This window comes from Bombina bombina, chromosome 5 (genome assembly GCF_027579735.1).
Source record: "Bombina bombina isolate aBomBom1 chromosome 5, aBomBom1.pri, whole genome shotgun sequence".
Classification (NCBI taxonomy): Eukaryota; Metazoa; Chordata; class Amphibia; order Anura; family Bombinatoridae; genus Bombina; species Bombina bombina.
Genome location: NC_069503.1, coordinates 356,564,968 through 356,581,350, shown reverse-complemented (window position 1 = coordinate 356,581,350; position 16,383 = coordinate 356,564,968). Strand labels below are relative to the sequence as shown.

The following is a 16,383-nucleotide window of genomic DNA, read 5'->3' as shown; positions in this document are numbered from 1 at the left end:
TCTGTCAGGAATCCCTGAATAACCCTTCAAATGTATATATTTTTTAAAAGAAGACAACCTAAGGTATTAAACTTGGGGTATTTTGACATTTTTCATGCAACCATTTTACCACCAATCTATGCCAAAGTTTTGGGGGGAAAAAAAATAATTTGATTTTTTGACAAATAGCAATTTAAGAATACATTTACTGATAAAATGGTAAGGGTTACTGCCGAATAACACCCTAATATGTCTTCAGTAGCATCTCCTGGGTACAGTGATACCACCCATGTATAGGTGTGTCGGGTTCTCTGTGGGCTAAAAGCCCTTATTTTTAGAGAGCGCATTCCAGTTTTTCAACTTGGAATTTTCACATCGGTCATCATGCACCCATGTCCTATTTGGGACATTTCTGAAGCTGGCCAATGGAATTTACCCCCATCAAACCATATATTTTTGAAAAGTAGACACCCTAGGGTATTTCAAATGCTGGTATTTTAACACTTTCCATGCACTAATTCAACCACTAGTCTTTGTCAAACTTTTGGGTAGTCATTTTTTTGTGTTATTTTTCAGACACATTGTACTTTAGGCATGTATTTTCAGTTCCTGTTATGTGTTACTGCCAAAAACCACCTCAATATGTATTCAACAATATCTCCTGAGTACAGTGATACCACCTATGTATAGGTGTGTCGGGTTCTCTGGGGGCTAAATGGCCTTATTTTTAGGTAGCGCATTCCAGTTTTTCAACTTGGAATTTTCACATCGGTCATCATGCACCCATGTCCTATTTGGGACATTTCTGAAGCTGGCCAATGGAATTTACCCCCATCAAACCATATATTTTTGAAAAGTAGACACCCTAGGGTATTTCAAATGCTGGTATTTTAACACTTTCCATGCACTAATTCAACCACTAGTCTTTGTCAAACTTTTGGGTAGTCATTTTTTTGTGTTATTTTTCAGACACATTGTACTTTAGGCATGTATTTTCAGTTCCTGTTATGTGTTACTGCCAAAAACCACCTCAATATGTATTCAACAATATCTCCTGAGTACAGTGATACCACCTATGTATAGGTGTGTCGGGTTCTCTGGGGGCTAAATGGCCTTATTTTTAGGTAGCACATTCCAGTTTTTCAACTTGGAATTTTCACATCGGTCATCATGCACCCATGTCCTATTTGGGACATTTCTGAAGCTGGCCAATGGAATTTACCCCCATCAAACCATATATTTTTGAAAGGTAGACACCCTAGGGTTTTTCAAATGATGATATTTTAACACTTTCCATGCACTAATTCAACCACCAGTCTTTGTCAAACTTTTGGGTAGTCATTTTTTTGTGTTATTTTTCACACACATTGTACTTTAGGCATGGATTTTCAGTTCCTGTTATGTGTTACTGCCAAAAACCACCTCAATATGTGTTCAACAACATCTCCTGAGTACAGTGATACCACCTATGTATAGGTGTGTCGGGTTCTCTGGGGGCTAAATGGCCTTATTTTTAGGTAGCGCATTCCAGTTTTTCAACTTGGAATTTTCACATCGGTCATCATGCACCCATGTCCTATTTGGGACATTTCTGAAGCTGGCCAATGGAATTTACCCCCATCAAACCATATATTTTTGGAAAAGTAGACACCCTAGGGTTTTTCAAATGCTGATATTTTAACACTTTCCATGCACTAATTCAACCACCAGTCTTTGTCAAACTTTTGGGTAGTCATTTTTTTGTGTTATTTTTCACACACATTGTACTTTAGGCATGGATTTTCAGTTCCTGTTATGTGTTACTGCCAAAAAAACACCTCAATATGTGTTCAACAACCTCTCCTGAGTACAGTGATACCACCCATGTATAGGTGTGTTGGGTTCTCTGGGGGCTAAAAGGCCTTATTTTTAGGAAGCCCATTCCATTTTTTCCACTTTGAATTTTCACATCCCATGCACCCATGTCCTATTTAAGACATTTCTGAAGCCGGCCAATGTAATTTACCTCAATCAAACCATATATTTTTGAAAAGTAGACTTCCTAGGGTATTTCAAATGCAGGTATTTTAACACTTTCCATGCACTAATTTAACCACTAGTCTTTGTCAAACTATTGGACATTCATATTTTTGTGTTATTGTTCACATACATTGTACTTTAGACATGGATTCACAGCTCCTGTTATGTGTTACTACCAAAGAAGACACCAATATGTGGTCACCAACATCTCCTGAGTTCAGTGATACCACCTATGCATAGGTTTGGTGGCTTGTTTGGGGGGTGCAATGCCAAATGTCTGACATGCGTTTGTGATTTTTTTTCACATTTAACATATTTTCTTTGCCTATCGTCTTTTTGGGGGGTCTTTTAACATACCCCAATTTATTTGTTTTCCATGAATGTGCATATATTTGAAAAGTTGATAGCCCAAGGTATTGTATATGGTGTGCTTTGATGCCTTTGAAGCAACCGTTTTAGCCCAAAAAATTGGAGAAAGTGTATGGTGGTTATTTTTCAATTTTCATTTTTACAGACACATTGCTTTTTGACTATGATTTAGGAGAGACTGTTGTAAGTTATTGCAAAAGAATACTTCAGGTTGTTTTCTGCAAGGCACCCTGAGTACACCTATGCCCCCCATGCATAGGTTTGCCAGGATTTTGGGAAGGTTATGTTACAAATTTATGACTTGTGATTTTAGTTATTAACAATGAGAGTATTTCTTCTGATAGGCCTATCTTTAGTTTGTGGCCTATCGCATACCCCACTTTTATTTATTGCCATGAAAGTGTATATTTTTTAAATGTTGACACCCCAAGGTATTGTATATGGTGTGCTTTGATGCCTTTGAAGCAACCGTTTTAGCCCAAAAAATTGGAGAAAATGTATGGTGGTAATTTTTCAATTTTCATTTTTACAGACACATTGCTTTTTGACTATGATTTAGGAGAGACTGTTGTAAGTTATTACAAAAACATACTTCAGGTTGTTTTTTGCAAGGCACCCTGAGAACACCTATGTCCCCCATGCATAGGTTTGACAGGGGTTTTGGTTAAAAAAAATGTAAAAATCTGGCACAGTAAAAGTAAAAAAAAACAAAAACCCATCTAACAGTAAACATAACCAAAATGTATATATATATATATATATATATATATATATATATATATATATATATATATATATATATATATATATATATATATATATATAACACCAAATGTATTTATTTTTTTAAAAATTGACCATTGTATGGTACCGCTTGAAGCAGTCCCCAATGCAGAGTGCAGGCTGTCCAGGGCAATCAGGACAGTGATATATGGTGTCCCTTCTCTTCCCCCTCTTGGTACAGAATCTGCATTTTTTTTGTGGTTTCTGCTTTGCGGCAGTAGGGGGGATTTTAAAAATAAAATGAGTAGCCCCAACTCTGCTCTCTCCCATCACCGCCCGGGGAGCAGGTGCATCATGGTACAAAATCCCAGTAATAATCTGGAGCTGAAACTGTAAAAAAGTTTTTTTTAACTCTGGGGTTTGCTTTTTTGAACAACAAAAAAGCGTTGTGGGTTGCAATCTGCATTAGGTAAATTGCAACCTTTTTGTACCAGGCCCTTGTCTTCCGCATAATTAGGTAGGGCTGCAGCAGCTGATCAGCCAGATCAACCCCACCCATATGCCGGTTATAAGACTTGATGCACACTGGCTTCCTTATGATCTCAGCTCTGCCACGTACAGAAACCGCCACCGTCCTCTCTGTGTGGATGGTGGTAAGAAGGTATACATCCTTCTTGTCTCTGTACTTAAGTGCCAACAGCTCCTCTTGGCGCAGAGCTGAGGTCTCCCCCCTTTGTAGCCGGGTGCGTACAAGTTGTCCTGGGAAACCTGCGCGGTTCTTTTTAATTGTACCGCAAGCTACTGTATCAAAGCAATACAGTAGCTTGAACAAAAGGACACTTGTATAAAAATTGTCTAAGTACAAGTGATACCCTTTGTTCATTAGGGGTAATATCAGGTCCCAGACAATCTTGCCAGTGGTTCCCATATGTTCTGGGCAACCTGGAGGGTCAAGGTGGCTATCCTTTCCCTCATACACCCGGAAGGCCTGAGTATACCCAGTCTCGCTGTCACAGAGCTTATACACCTTTACCCCATATCTGGAGCGTTTGGAAGGAATATACTGCTTGAATCCCAGCCTTCCCTTATACTTCATTAGGGATTCATCAACGCATATATTCCTTCCAGGTGTATAAGCCTTTGCAAACCTGGCAGAAAAGTGGGTTATCAGGGGGCGGATTTTATACAGCCTGTCAAATTGGGGATGCTCCCTAGGGGGGCACAGGCTGTTGTCGCTGAAGTGCATGAAATGCAGAATCATTTCATACCTCTTCCTCGACATAGTCAGGGAGAAAATGGGGGTAGAGCAGATGGGGCTACTACTCCAGTAGGAGCGAATGGAGGGTTTCTTTATGATGCCCATCAGCATAGTCAATGCCCAGAATTTTTTGAATTCTGGCACATTGATGGGGGCCCATTGCTGCTTTGCCAAATATGTTCCAGGCTTTGCAGCACGGAACTGATGGGCATATAAATTAGTTTGGGCGACAATGTTCCCCAATATATCATCGCCCAGAAACACTTCCAGAAACTGCTGGGGGCTAAAACCTGCCACATCTATATTTATGCCAGCATTTGCTGTGAAGGGTGGGATATCTGGCCTCTGGAGATGAGGCGTTACCCACTCTTCAGCAGCAATGGCAGCAACACGCCTCCTTCTGGCAGGGGGGCTGGCAGGGGGGCTAGCAGCCACAGACACATCACTATCAGTTGAGACTGCATCTAGTGATGTATCTGAGCACATGGCAGGGTCAAAATTGGGGTCTGAGTCAGAAATAGAGGCATCTGACTCTGATGCAAGGATGGCATACGCCTCCTCAGCACTATATCTTTTCTGTGACATTTTTGTATCTGTCACAGAAAACAATTACTAAAAAAAATTAAATTAACTAAATTAATTAACTAAATTAACTAGCAAAAAAGTACAGCTATGCTACTGCCAGTGATTTATAGCGATCACTGGCAAGCTAGGGGTTAATGGCTCTGAAAATTAAATTAAATTAACTAAATGTTTCTGAAAAGAGCCTTTGGGTTTTTAAAAAATTACAACAACAAAATTAACCCCTAAAAAATGCACAGACAGCAAAAAAAGTACAGCTATGCAACTGCCAGTGATTTATAGCGATCACTGGCAAGCTAGGGGTTAATGGCTCTGAAAATTAAATTAATTAACTAAATTAACTAGCAAAAAAGTACAGCTATGCTACTGCCAGTGATTTATAGCGATCACTGGCAAGCTAGGGGTTAATGGCTCTGAAAATTAAATTAACTAAATGTTTCTGAAAAGAGCCTTTGGGTTTTTAAAAAATTACAACAACAAAATTAACCCCTAAAAAAATGCACAGACAGCAAAAAAGTACAGCTATGCAACTGCCAGTGATTTATAGCGATCACTGGCAAGCTAGGGGTTAATGGCTCTGAAAATTAAATTAAATTAACTAAATTAATTAACTAAATTAACTAGCAAAAAAGTACAGCTATGCTACTGCCAGTGATTTATAGCGATCACTGGCAAGCTAGGGGTTAATGGCTCTGAAAATTAAATTAACTAAATGTTTCTGAAAAGAGCCTTTGGGTTTTTAATAAATTACAACAACAAAATTAACCCCTAAAAAAATGCACAGACAGCAAAAAAGTACAGCTATGCAACTGCCAGTGATTTATAGCAATCACTGGCAAGCTAGGGGTTAATGGCTCTGAAAATTAAATTAAATTGACTAAATGTTTCTGAAAAGAGCCTTTGGGTTTTTAAAAAATTACAACAACAAAATTAACCCCTAAAAAAATGCACAGACAGCAAAAAAGTACAGCTATGCAACTGCCAGTGATTTATAGCGATCACTGGCAAGCTAGGGGTTAATGGCTCTGAAAATTAAATTAAATTAACTAAATGTTTCTGAAAAGAGCCTTTGGGTTTTTAAAAAATTACAACAACAAAATTAACCCCTAAAAAAATGCACAGACAGCAAAATGCAGCAAAAAAAAGTGCACCTATGCTACTGCCAGTGATATATAGTGATCACTGGCAAGCTAGGGGTTAATGGCTCTGAAAATTAAATTAAATTAAATTAACTAAATGTTTCTGAAAAGAGCCTTTGGGTTTTTAAAAAATTACAACAACAAAATTAACCCCTAAAAAAATGCACAGACAGCAAAATGCAGCAAAAAAAAAAGTGCACCTATGCTACTGCCAGTGATATATAGTGATCACTGGCAAGCTAGGGGTTAATGGCTCTGAAAAGAGCCTTTGGTTCTATATTTTTTAACAAATAAAAGAAATAAATCTCTCTCTCTGCTAAATACAGGTCTCTCTCTCTCTCCAACAAAATGGCAAGTGAGGAGAGGGAGGGAGATCCACACTGATCATAGTCAATATTTACAAATATTGACATGATCAGACAAATGGGGTATTTTATTATTATTATTTATTTTAGGGTGGGAGGCTCAGATTGGGTGACCCTAGCTTGCCCCTATGATGATGCAGGCTAGGGACACCCCCAGAGGCCCCATGATGCACTGGGCATCGCCATCTTGGATGCCTAGTGAAGGGGGAGGGGGGGGCTATTTAGGGCTTTTTTTTATTTTATTATTTATTCGTGTCCGATCGCTTCCGATGCTCTGAAACACTGCCGGGCTCCACGTGGAGCGAAACCGGAAGTGATCACTCGCGGGGGAGTGATCAATCCGGTCCCGGCACTCGGGAACAGTATTGCAGGATGCCTAGACCTCAAGGCAAGCCTGCAATACTGTTAGAGCGGCTGGAAGCGATTTCGATCGCTTCCAGTGCTCTGTTAAACCAACGACGTATGCCATACGTCCTCGGTCGTTAAGTGCTTTTTTTCTGAGGACGTATGGCATACGTCGTCGGTCGTTAAGGGGTTAATGACCACAGCACTTTTCCATTTTTTGTCCGTTTGAGACCAAGGCTATTTTTACATTTCTGCGGTGTTTGTGTTTAGCTGTAATTTTCCTCTTACTCATTTACTGTACCCACACATATTATATACCGTTTTTCTCGCCATTAAATGGACTTTCTAAAAATACCATTATTTTCATCATATCTTATAATTTACTATAAAAAAAATTATAAAATATGAGGAAAAAATGAAAAAAAACACACTTTTTCTAACTTTGACCCCTAAAATCTGTTACACATCTAAAACCACCAAAAAACACCCATGCTAAATAGTTTCTAAATTTTGTCCTGAGTTTAGAAATACCCAATGTTTACATCTTCTTTGCTTTTTTTGTAAGTTATAGGGCCATAAATACAAGTAGCACTTTGCTATTTCCAAACCATTATTTTTCAAAATTAGCGCTAGTTACATTAGAACACTAATATCTTTCAGGAATCTCTAAATATCCATTGACATGTATATATTTTTTTTTAGTAGACATCCCAAAGTATTGATCTAGGCCCATTTTGGTATATTTCATGCCACCATTTCACCGCCAAATGCGATTAAATACAAAAATTTTTTCACTTTTTCACTAATTTTTTCACAAACTTTTGGTTTCTCACTGAAATTATTTACAAACAGCTTGTGCAATTATGGCTTAAATTATTGCAAATTATTCTCTGGGATCCCCTTTATTCAGAAATAGCAGACATATATGGCTTTGGCGTTGCTTTTTGGTAATTAGAAGGCTAAATGCCACTGAGCACTACACATGTATTATGCCCAGCAGTGAAGGGGTTAATTAGGGAGCATGTAGGGAGCTTTTAGGGGTAATTTTAGCTTTAGTGTAGTGTAGTAGACAACCCCAAGTATTGATCTAGGCCAATTTTGGTATATTTAATGCCACCTTTTCACCGCCAAATGCGATCAAATTTAAAAAACGTAAAATTTTTCACAATTTTAGGTTTCTCACTGAAATCATTTACAAACAGCTTGTGCAATTATGGCACAAATGGTTGTAAATGCTTCTCTAGGATCCCATTTATTCAGAAATAGCAGACATATATGGTTTGGCATTGCTTTGTGGTAATTAGAAGGCCGCCAAATGCCGCTGCGCATCACACGTGTATTATGGCTAGCAGTGATGGGGTTAATTATGTAGCTTGTAGGGAGCTTGCAGGGTTAATTTTAGCTTTAGTGTAGAGCTCAGCCTCCCACCTAAAACATCAGACCCCCTGATCCCTCCCAAACAGCTCTCTTCCCTCCCCCACCCCACAATTGTCCCCGCCATCTTAAGAACTGGCAGAAACTCTGCCAGTACTAAAATAAAAGCTATATTTGGGCTTTTTTTTGTGTGTGGCATATTTACATATGCTGCTGTGTAGGATCCCCCTTAGCCCCCAACCTCACTGATCCCCCACCAAACAGCTTTATAACCCTCCCCCTCTGCCTTAATGGGCGCCATCTTGGGTACTGGCAGCTGTCTGCCAGTACCCAGTTTAGTAACAAAAAGTATGTTTTTTTATTTTTTTATATTGTCCTTTTCTGTAGTGTAGCTTCCCCCCCCCACAAGACCAACCCCCCACCCCTTCCAGAACCCTTAGATCATCATTTATTTTGTTTAATATATATATTTTTTTAACATTTCTTAACTTTTTTTTTCTGCAGTGTAGCGGTTCCTTCCCGCTCCCACCCCGTGCATGCGCGCGCTCCCGTGCGCGCCCCCGTCTGTCCCGCCCCCCTCCACTCGGCACATCGATGGCCGCCCACCAGCCTCCAAGACTTGTTCCCACCCACCAACAATACCGGCCACCGATGTCCGGTGCAGAGAGGGCCACAGAGTGGCTCTCTCTGCATCGGATGGCCAAGGGGGGTTATTGCAGGATGCCTCGATATCGAGGCATCACTGCAATAACCGGAAAGCAGCTGGAAGCGAGCAGGATCGCTTCCAGCTGCTTTCCAGACCAAGGACGTACGCCACACGTCCTCGGTCATTAACTGTATTTTTTTTGAGGATGTGTGGCGTACGTCCTTGGTCGTTAAGGGGTTAAACCTCTTGACTCTAGACAGAGAAAGTCCTGGCAGACAACCACAAAATAAGCTAACACAAGATTTGAATGACCTGCAGACAATGCCAACATTTAGAAGTCATAAATTCCTCTCCTCGTAGGCAAGATTGTGGCAGTGAAGAGGGAGGGGCATGTAATCAAAGGATTTGCATTTTTCAGTAAGTGGGAATCTCTTTCTCCAATTGCAATAATTTGCTTAAAGGGACATACAACCAAATATTTTTCTTTCATGAGTCAGATAGAGCAAACAATTTTAAACAACTTTCTAATTTCATTTTTCAGGGAATCTCCCTTCTAAAGGATCAGATTACAGACCAGAGGCCCGAGCTGCACTAGCTTGCTCCCCAGTAAAAGTATGGAAATATGTTGGTATTATACCATATGAGAGAAATACACATTTTGAGAAATGCACAGAAATATTTTTTAAAAATATATATATAAAAAAATAGATAATATACTCTTGAACACAGCACACGACTGATCAATAAAATGGGAATACAATACCTGCTCCATCCCAGTCTCTCCTGACAAATGCTTTCCTTTTCTCTTCAAGGAACTGACTGGGAATAAGACCCGCACTTCCTCCTTCTTTCACATGACTTGCCTGCAAAACATTAAAACCTTGTTTAGTACAAAATATAGAAAACAAAATGCACATTTCTCCCTGTTATGTAATACTACTAAATACTACAATTGAAGCTTAAAACATATTGGTTTATTGAAATTCATTAGATGTGCTGTGTGTGTACCACTTTGAACAAGTCTGTCACATTTTCACATGTAAGACCATTCTAATCCAGAAGAAAACCCAGTTATCAAAAGCTATTCAAGTGGCTGTGTATTCTCCACTATTACACTGCATTGTGAGACTGCAGCATAAGAATTTCAAAGCTGTATATACTTTATCCAGATACAAAATACTTTTAACTAGAAAATACTCTCCACAGCACCCCCAGTATTTGGGTCCTAATCTCAGCATTCCATGCTGACTTCTACTAATGCTTACATCTTATTTGAGGGTGTTCTAGATAGATGTGGCCTCCTTGGAAAAAGCATATAGAAACTGGCAATAGACAGGTTCGGTTGCACATCACACGAAAACAAAATTTATGCTTACCTGATAAATTTATTTCTCTTGTTGTGTATCCAGTCCACGGATTCATCCATTACTTGTGGGATATTCTCCTTCCCAACAGGAAGCTGCAAGAGGATCACCCACAGCAGAGCTGTCTATATAGCTCCTCCCCTAACTGCCACCTCCAGTCATTCGACCGAAGACAAGCAAGAGAAAGTAGAAACTATAGGGTGCAGTGGTGACTGTAGTTTAAAAATAAAAAACACCTGCCTTAAAATGACAGGACGGGCCGTGGACTGGATACACCACAAGAGAAATAAATTTATCAGATAAGCATAAATTTTGTTTTCTCTTGTAAGGTGTATCCATTCCACGGATTCATCCATTACTTGTGGGATACCAATACCAAAGCTATAGGACACGGATGAAGGGAGGGACAAGGCAGGTGCTTAAACGGAAGGCACCACTGCCTGTAAGACCTTTCTCCCAAAAATAGCCTCCGAAGAAGCTAAAGTATCAAATTTGTAGAATTTAGAAAAAGTATGAAGCGAAGACCAAGTCGCCGCCTTACAAATCTGTTCAACAGAAGCCTCATTTTTAAAAGCCCATGTGGAAGCCACCGCTCTAGTGGAATGAGCTGTAATTCTTTCAGGAGGCTGCTGGCCAGCAGTCTCATAAGCTAAGCGGATTATACTTCTTAACCAAAAAGAAAGAGTAGTCGCTGAAGCCTTTTGGCCTCTCCTCTGTCCAGAGTAGACCACAAACAATGCCGATGTTTGACGAAAATCCTTAGTAGCTTGTAAATAAAACTTTAAAGCACGAACCACGTCAAGATTATGTAATAGACGTTCCTTCTTTGAAGAAGGATTAGGACACAGTAACGGAACAACCATCTCCTGATTGATATTCCTATTAGATACCACCTTAGGAAGAAACCCAGGTTTGGTACGCAAAACTACCTTATCTGCATGGAAGATCAGATAAGGGGAATCACACTGTAAGGCAGATAACTCTGAAACTCTTCGAGCCGAAGAGATAGCTACCAAAAACAGAACTTTCCAAGATAAAAGCTTGATATCTATGGAATGCAGAGGTTCAAACGGAACCCCTTGAAGAACTTTAAGAACTAAATTTAAACTCCATGGTGGAGCAACAAGTTTAAACACAGGCTTAATCCTAACTAAAGCCTGACAAAACGACTGAACGTCTGGAACATCCGCCAGATGCTTGTGCAAAAGAATAGACAGAGCAGAAATCTGTCCCTTTAAGGAACTAGCTGACAATCCCTTCTCCAATCCTTCTTGGAGAAAAGATAATATCCTGGGAATCCTGACTTTACTCCATGAGTAACCCTTGGATTCACACCAATGAAGATATTTACACCATATCTTATGATAGATTTTCCTGGTGACAGGCTTTCGAGCCTGAATTAAGGTATCAATGACCGACTCTGAGAACCCACGTTTTGATAAAATCAAGCGTTCAATCTCCAAGCAGTCAGACGCAGAGAAATTAGATTTGGATGGTTGAAAGGACCCTGAAGTAGAAGGTCCTGCCTCAGCGGCAGAGTCCATGGTGGAAGGGATGACATGTCCACCAGATCTGCATACCAATATTCCTGCGTGGCCACGCAGGTGCTATCAAAATCACTGAAGCTCTCTCCTGCTTGATCTTGGCAATCAGGCGAGGGAGCAGAGGAAACGGTGGAAACACATAAGCCAGGTTGAAGGACCAAGGCGCTGCTAGAGCATCTATCAGCATTGCCTTGGGATCCCTGGACTTGGATCCATAACAAGGAAGCTTGGCGTTCTGACGAGACGCCATGAGATCCAGTTCTGGTTTGCCCCAAAGTTTAATCAACTGTGCAAACACCTCCGGATGGAGCTCCCACTCCCCCGGATAAAAAGTCTGTTGACTTAGAAAATCCGCCTCCCAGTTCTCTACTCCTGGGATATGGATAGCTGATAGATGGCAAGAGTGAACCTCTGCCCATAGAATTATTTTTGAAACCTCCAACATTGCTAGGGAACTCCTTGTTCCCCCTTGATGGTTGATGTAGGCTACAGTCGTGATATTGTCCGACTGAAATCTGATGAACTTGACCGCAGCAAGCTGAGACCAAGCCTGAAGAGCATTGAATATCGCTCTTAGTTCCAGAATGTTTATCGGAAGGAGTGCCTCCTCCTGAGTCCACGAGCCCTGAGCCTTCAGGGAGTTCCAGACTGCACCCCAGCCCAGAAGGCTGGCATCTGTCGTTACAATTGTCCAATCTGGCCTGCGGAAGGTCATACCCTTGGACAGATGGACCAGAGATAGCCACCAGAGAAGAGAATCTCTGGTCTCTTGATCCAGATTTAGTAGAGGGGACAAATCTGTGTAATCCTCATTCCACTGACTGAGCATGCAAAGTTGCAGCGGTCTGAGATGTAGACGGGCAAACGGCACTATGTCCATCACCGCTACCATTAAGCCGATTACTTCCATACACTGAGCCACTGAAGGACGAGAAGTAGAATAAAGAACACGGCAGGAATTTAGAAGTTTTGACAACCTGGCCTCTGTCAGGTAAATCTTAATTTCTACAGAATCTATCAGAGTTCCTAGGAAGGAAACTCTTGTGAGAGGGGATAGAGAACTCTTTTCTTTGTTCACTTTCCACCCATGAGATCTCAGAAATGCCAGCACAATGTCCGTATTGGACCTGGCGATTTGAAAATTTGACGCCTGTATCAGAATGTCGTCTAGGTAAGGGGCTACTGCTATACCCCGCGGCCTTAGGACCGCTAGGAGTGACCCTAGAACCTTCGTAAACATTCTTGGTGCCGTAGCTAACCCAAAGGGAAGAGCCACAAACTGGTAATGCCCGTCTAGGAAGGCGAACCTGAGAAACCGATGATGATCTCTGTGTATCGGAATGTGAAGATAAGCATCCTTTAAGTCCACGGTAGTCATATATTGACCCTCCTGGATCATAGGTAGGATGGTTCGAATAGTCTCCATCTTGAAGGATGGGACCCTGAGAAATTTGTTTAGGATCTTGAGATCTAAGATTTGTCTGAAAGTTCCCTCTTTCTTTGGAACTACAAACAGATTTGAATAGAAGCCTTGCCCCTGTTCCTCCTTTGGAACTGGGTGGATAACTGGGAGGAATTGAACGCAATGTAAGAATGCCTCTCTCTTTATCTGGTTTGCAGATACTTGTGAGAGATGAAATCTCCCTTTTGGGGAAGAAGCTTTGAAATCCAGAAGATATCCCTGGGACACAATTTCCAATGCCCAGGGATCCTGGACATCTCTTGCCCAGGCCTGGGCGAAGAGAGAAAGTCTGCCCCCTACTAGATCCGTTTCCTGGATCGGGGGCTGATCTTTCATGCTGTCGTAGAGGCAGCAGCAGGTTTTTTTGCCTGTTTCCTTTGTTCCAAGCCTGGTTAGGTCTCCAGACTGGCTTGGACTGGGCAAAATTTCCCTCTTGTTTTGTATTAGAGGAAGTTGAAGATGCGCCACTCTTGAAATTTCGAAAGGAACGAAAATTAGTCTGTTTGGTCCTTAATTTGTTGGACCTATCCTGAGGAAAGGCGTGAGCTTTTCCTCCAGTAATATCAGAAATGATCTCCTTCAGTCCAGGCCCGAATAGGGTCTGCCCCTTGAAGGGAATATTGAGAAGCTTAGACTTTGAAGTAACGTCAGCTGACCAGGATTTAAGCCATAGCGCCCTACGCGCCTGAATAGCAAAACCTGAGTTTTTAGCCATTAGCTTGGGTAAATGAACAACGGCGTCAGAGACAAATGAATTGGCTAGCTTAAGAGCTTTAAGCTTGTCAAGGATATCATCCAATGGGGTTTCTACCTGTAGAGCCTCTTCTAGAGACTCAAACCAGAAGGCCGCAGCAGCAGTGACATTGGCAATGCATGCAAGGGGCTGGAGAATAAAACCTTGTTGAATAAAAATTTTCTTAAGGTAACCCTCTAATTTTGTGTCCATTGGATCTAGAAAAGCACAACTGTCCTCGACAGGGATAGTTGTACGCTTCGCTAGAGTAGAGACTGCTCCCTCCACCTTAGGGACCGTTTGCCACAAGTCCCGTGTAGCGGCATCTATGGGAAACATGTTTTTAAAAACAGGAGGGGGAGAGAATGGTACACCTGGTCTATCCCATTCCTTAGTAATAATTTCTGAAAACCTCTTAGGTATTGGAAAAACATCAGTATAAACAGGCACTGCATAGTATTTATCCAATTTACACAATTTCTCTGGGACTACAATGGCGTCACAGTCATCCAGAGTTGCTAAAACCTCCCTGAGCAACATGCGGAGGTGTTCAAGCTTAAATTTAAATGTAGACATATCAGAATCAGGTTGAAGTGTCTTCCCTGAATCAGAAAAATCACCCACAGATAGAAGCTCTCCTTCGGCTTCTGCACATTGTGAGGGTATATCAGACATAGCTACTAAAGCGTCAGAGAGCTCTGTATTTGTTCTAGCCCCAGAGCTGTCTTGCTTTCCTTGTAACCCTGGCAGTTTGGACAATACTTCTGTAAGAGTATGATTCATAACTGCCGCCATGTCTTGTAAAGTATACGCAATGGGCGCACTAGATGTACTTGGCGCCCCTTGAGCAGGAGTTATAGGCTCTGACACGTGGGGAGAGTTAGTCGGCATAACTTCCCCCTTGTCAATTTCCTCTGGTGATAAATCTTTTAAAGCCAGAATATGGTCTTTATAACTTATAGTAAGATCAGTACATTTGGTACACATTCTAAGAGGGGGTTCCACAATGGCTTCTAAACATAATGAACAAGGAGTTTCCTCTATGTCAGACATGTTTAACAGACTAGTAATGAGACCAGCAAGCTTGGAAAACACTTTAATTAACGTGAAAAAGCAGATTATAAAAAATGGTACTGTGCCTTTAAGGGAAAAAAACAAACACAAAAACTGCAAAACAATGAAAAAAGCAGTTAACTTTATGAAATTTTTACAGTGTGTATAACAGACTAAAATAGCATTGCACCCACTTGCAAATGGATGATTAACCCCTCAGGCTCAAAAACAAAGCAAAAAAACGTTAAAACCGTTATATAACAGTCACAAGTAAACTGCCACAGCTCTACTGTGTCTCCTACCTTCCCATAAAACGACTTTTGTAGGCACAAAAACCCTTTACAGAGGTCCAATATGTCAGGGGACTCCTTCAGGGAAGCTGGATGTCTCAGAATGTAAAAACAACTGCGCAATTAAGCGCGAAAATAGGCCCCTCCCACCATGCACTCAAAGTGAAAGGGCCATAAATAACTACTCCTATGAGAAATCTAGTCAGCCATGTGGAAAACTAGGCCCAAAATAAAGATTTATCACCCTCTGTAAAAAAAACGTTCTTTATATATATGCAAACGTTTTACATACTAAGCCATAACAGAAAGTAATATGAATATTACCCTTTACTGCAAGCATGATGCCAGTCGTTTATTAAATCACTGCAATTAGGCTTACCTTAAATATATCAGGCACTGTCAGCATTTTCTAGTTCTTATCATTCCTCTAGAAAAAAATATACTGAACATACCTCAGGGCAGTTAATTCTGCGGGCCATTCTCCCAGCTGAAGTTTCCCCATACTCTTCAGTTATGTGTGAGAACAGCAGTGGACCTTAGTAACAACCTGCTAAGATCATCAAAAACCTCAGGCAAAACTCTTCTTTTAATTTCTGCCTGAGGTAAAAAACAGTACAACGCCGGTACCATTTAAAAATAACAAACTTTTGATTGAAGATAAACTACACTAATTCACCACATCTCTCTTGATACTTCCCTTATCGAGAGCTGCAAGAGAATGACTGGAGGTGGCAGTTAGGGGAGGAGCTATATAGACAGCTCTGCTGTGGGTGATCCTCTTGCAGCTTCCTGTTGGGAAGGAGAATATCCCACAAGTAATGGATGAATCCGTGGACTGGATACACCTTACAAGAGAAATAGGCACCAATCCTAGAATATTCCATAACCTGGGCATACACTGGGTACATATCACATTACACGGATAGCACCCCCCCCCAACCCAGCTTATTGGGTTCAAAGTTTACTTGGGATAAAGCCCAAATATAAACAAAATATTTGGTTACAGTATAGGCCAGTGCTCTCCAAACTGTGTGTCGTGACACATTAGTGTGTCCGTGGCAGTGTGTAGGTGTGTCCCTGCTTCAGTACAATTTTTTTTTGAATGTAACATTTAAAAAAAAACATTTTTTGGGTTTCC

The 16,383-nt window shown here is 40.9% G+C and overlaps 1 protein-coding gene across 1 annotated transcript in view; it reads right to left on the bottom strand.

Annotated features, from left to right (window-relative positions):
• The window catches only part of PALS2 (protein associated with LIN7 2, MAGUK p55 family member), a 455,393-nt gene that overhangs the window by 124,822 nt on the left and 314,188 nt on the right, over positions 1-16,383 (bottom strand). Inside the window, exon 7 of the mRNA XM_053714151.1 lies at positions 9,563-9,662. Coding sequence (XP_053570126.1) covers positions 9,563-9,662 — 100 coding nt within the window. The remainder of the gene's footprint in view (positions 1-9,562; positions 9,663-16,383) is intronic.